This window comes from Myxocyprinus asiaticus, chromosome 14 (assembly GCF_019703515.2).
Source record: "Myxocyprinus asiaticus isolate MX2 ecotype Aquarium Trade chromosome 14, UBuf_Myxa_2, whole genome shotgun sequence".
In the NCBI taxonomy this organism is placed as follows: domain Eukaryota; kingdom Metazoa; phylum Chordata; class Actinopteri; order Cypriniformes; family Catostomidae; genus Myxocyprinus; species Myxocyprinus asiaticus.
Genome location: NC_059357.1, coordinates 1,652,152 through 1,655,290, shown reverse-complemented (window position 1 = coordinate 1,655,290; position 3,139 = coordinate 1,652,152). Strand labels below are relative to the sequence as shown.

Here is a 3,139-nt window from a genome sequence, read left to right as displayed (position 1 = left end):
CAGCAGTAAATACAGGATGGGGCTGCGGGGTCACTGAGCATGCGCAGCACCCGCGGAGACGCAGGAGGACCAATCAGAAGTAGCAGCGCCTTCCGGGTCCCGCCCCTTTTATGACACGCATTGAGAGAGGGCGGGGTCGCTTCCGCGGGAAATTCAGAGAAGCACACACAACAGAAGAGTAGAAATCGATCACAATGATTTGTCCCATCAGCATTTACCCTTGAGCGACCTTCGGGACATTTTTTTTCTTTTAACTCTTTGTTTTTTCAATCATTTTGGCTGTATTAATGCCAACGGCATACATTTTTGTCAAAGGTGTGTATTTTGGGGGGAATTTTGATATTTCAACCTCAGTTCCTATAATACATCTATAAAACACTGTGTACACAAAAGAGTTACACTCAGGACCTTCAGGACAAAAATGTCCCCATTGAAACCCATTAAAACTGCAATATTTGATCCCAATGCCATTAAAGCATAAAATCATGAATTCTATGATATTATGCTTTCATTCTGGAGCCCTGGCTTAAAAATTTACATGTTTAATATTTTCCACCACATGGCGCCATTTTCCTCATGTTTAGCCTATGGAGCAAATACAAGCTTTTCCCCAATTTTCTGTTTGCTGTATTATAGAGCACTGCAGGCCAATTGAATAAATGATGCAGCTAAAATTGTGTGTTGGTATGGAGGTCAGAGTGTGTTTTGTATGTGTGTATTGAGAAATGTGTGTGTGTGTGTGTGTGTGTGTGTGTGTGTGTGTGTGTGTGTGTGTGTGTAAAAAACAACAACAGTGGCATTATGTAAACAAACTGGCATTTAAAGGGTTAAAATCCTGAAAATGAATGAATATTTGGTAGTTATGATCAGGACTGATGTTGGTTAAAAAATGTAACTCACTGAAAGTGGAAAATAATATTAATATATAATATTATTATGGCAGTTTGTTGACGTGGACATTTCTGTCCTCTTAGGACATATGAGTAACTTTTTTAAATTGATGCACAAGGTTTAAAAAACGTAATAGTTTTTCAAGTAATAATCAATAATACTTAATTTGTTTTATGCTTTACATTTTCCAAGTCAAAATATGAATAATCTCGCAACTCTATAGCAGTAACATCTAGTTATTTGTATGGCAACATATTTATATTTATATAAATATATTTAAGTTTTTGAACAGTAATGTGGTGCGAAACAGAGGTCCATCTTGGGATAAATTTGGACCAAATCAGATGGACTAAACAAAGCCCAGTTTTCAATGACTATTTTTGGGCTAACTTAAGGTCATGACGGGCTGACCAGATTTAGCCCAAAAAACAACGTCCATATGACTTCTGGTGCTTGGTGTTTTTTTTTTACACACACACACACTTCTCAAAAAATACACACCTTTGGCAAAATATATGCCGCTGGCATTAACACAGCCAAAATGATCGAAAAACAAAAATGAAAAAGACAAAATGTCCCGAAGGTCACACAAGATTTAAATTTTCTAAGTCAAAATACGAATAATCTCGCAACTCTATAGCAAGTAGCCTAAAACATCATTTTGTTCAGTTCACAATAAAAATGTTGATACTTTTATAGTTGCAAACAATTTTTTGTAAACAGCTTTCTTTCACAACAAACAGTCCATACACAGAAACGTATAAAAGTAAATGTTTATAATAAAGAAGCAGGATTTAATACAATCAAGTACAGATACATGAAATTACATTCCTAAATCCATAATATTAGCAGAGAATGAAATAATGTGCATCTGAATGACCAACTTATCTTTTTTAGCCAGTTAATATCATATAAATCTTTCTGTTATCATACAGTTAGAATACTTCAAGAAGATTAAAGACACATGATTAAACATGATGATATAAAACAATGTACATTATAGAAAATACACCCAATGTTTGCCAGCTGTGTAATCGTATATACTAGACAGCTGTAAAAGTATTTAATGATGAATCATTACTGTTATTTACTCCTCTAACACTGAATGATCATGAATTACTCATATTCATATTTTATATTGAATATTTGAATATTGTTTTTTGCTGTTACATCGTCACTGGACTTTCCATATTATGTAGATTTAGCACAAAGTCATGCAGAATGGCAATAAACATCTGCAAGAAGTACAGTCAGTTAGTGAAGATGACAGTATCCTAGAAATATGAAGTGATGCGAAAATATCAAATGTAGATATGCTGAAATGGTAAACTTTGAATTTTAATATGACTATGTGAAAACTCTTCATGTTTTTATGATGGCAACATCACATTTTATTTGTTAAAGTGGGATTTGTGTAGATATGTTGGGTGTTTTTTCACATTTTAGCCTATGGAAATCTGAAATGTTCAGAAAAAATTATTTTTTAATTGATCCATAAGCAGAGTCAGAAAACTGTTGCTAAACATCAGCTGTTTCTTTTATTACAAACATTTAACTGGTAAAATCGTCAGAGGGGATGTGACATCACTCCTGAAGAATGGCAAGAGTGTGTGTGTAAATGTGTGTGTGAATGTGTGTAGATGTGTGTTAGTTACAGGATCAGAGAATGACACTTTTCCTCCGTCATAATCCAGATGAACTCTCACACGCTCAAGATTCTGTTTGACACGAAACACATCATCCTCATCATCTTTATCATCCTCATCATCCTCATCATCTTCATCATCCTCATCATCTTTATCATCCTCATCATCCTCATCATCTTTATCATCCTCATCATCTTCATCATCTTTATCATCCTCATCATCTTCATCATCTTTATCATCCTCATCATCTTTATCATCCTCATCATCTTCATCATCCTCATCATCTTCATCATCCTCATCAATGTACTCCACACCCCAGACATCAGTGTTAAAGAAAACTCTTCCCTTCCTCTGTTTTGATGCTGTAGTTACTCCAAGACTCCAGTCTTTATTGTCTTTAACCTCCACATCCCAGCAGTGTGTTCCTGAGTTAAAACCCTCTGAACCCAGAACACACGAATAACAGTTAAATCTCTCTGGATTATCAGGTAATGTTTGACTGTTATAACTGTATCTCACACTGGTCAGATCATCAGACAGGATCAGAAGTGGATGTGCAGTGTTTGGATCCAGAATCACAGGAGCTGATGAGAGAAAACAAT

The 3,139-nt window shown here is 35.2% G+C and overlaps 1 protein-coding gene across 40 annotated transcripts in view; it reads right to left on the bottom strand.

Moving 5' to 3' along the window:
• Nucleotides 1-1,654: 1,654 nt before the first annotated feature.
• LOC127452201 (nuclear factor 7, ovary-like) overlaps nucleotides 1,655-3,139 on the bottom strand; it is a 114,743-nt gene continuing 113,258 nt past the window's right edge. For 17 of the 40 annotated variants that reach the window (XM_051717506.1, XM_051717526.1, XM_051717525.1 and 14 more), the window contains exon 6: nucleotides 1,659-3,121. In XM_051717506.1, the coding sequence (XP_051573466.1) occupies nucleotides 2,433-3,121 (689 nt within the window). In that variant the 3' untranslated portion in view covers nucleotides 1,659-2,432. Of the gene's footprint in view, nucleotides 3,122-3,139 lie in introns of all 40 variants that reach the window. The other 23 variants (XM_051717533.1, XM_051717539.1, XM_051717537.1 and 20 more) reach the window with 3 other exon arrangements.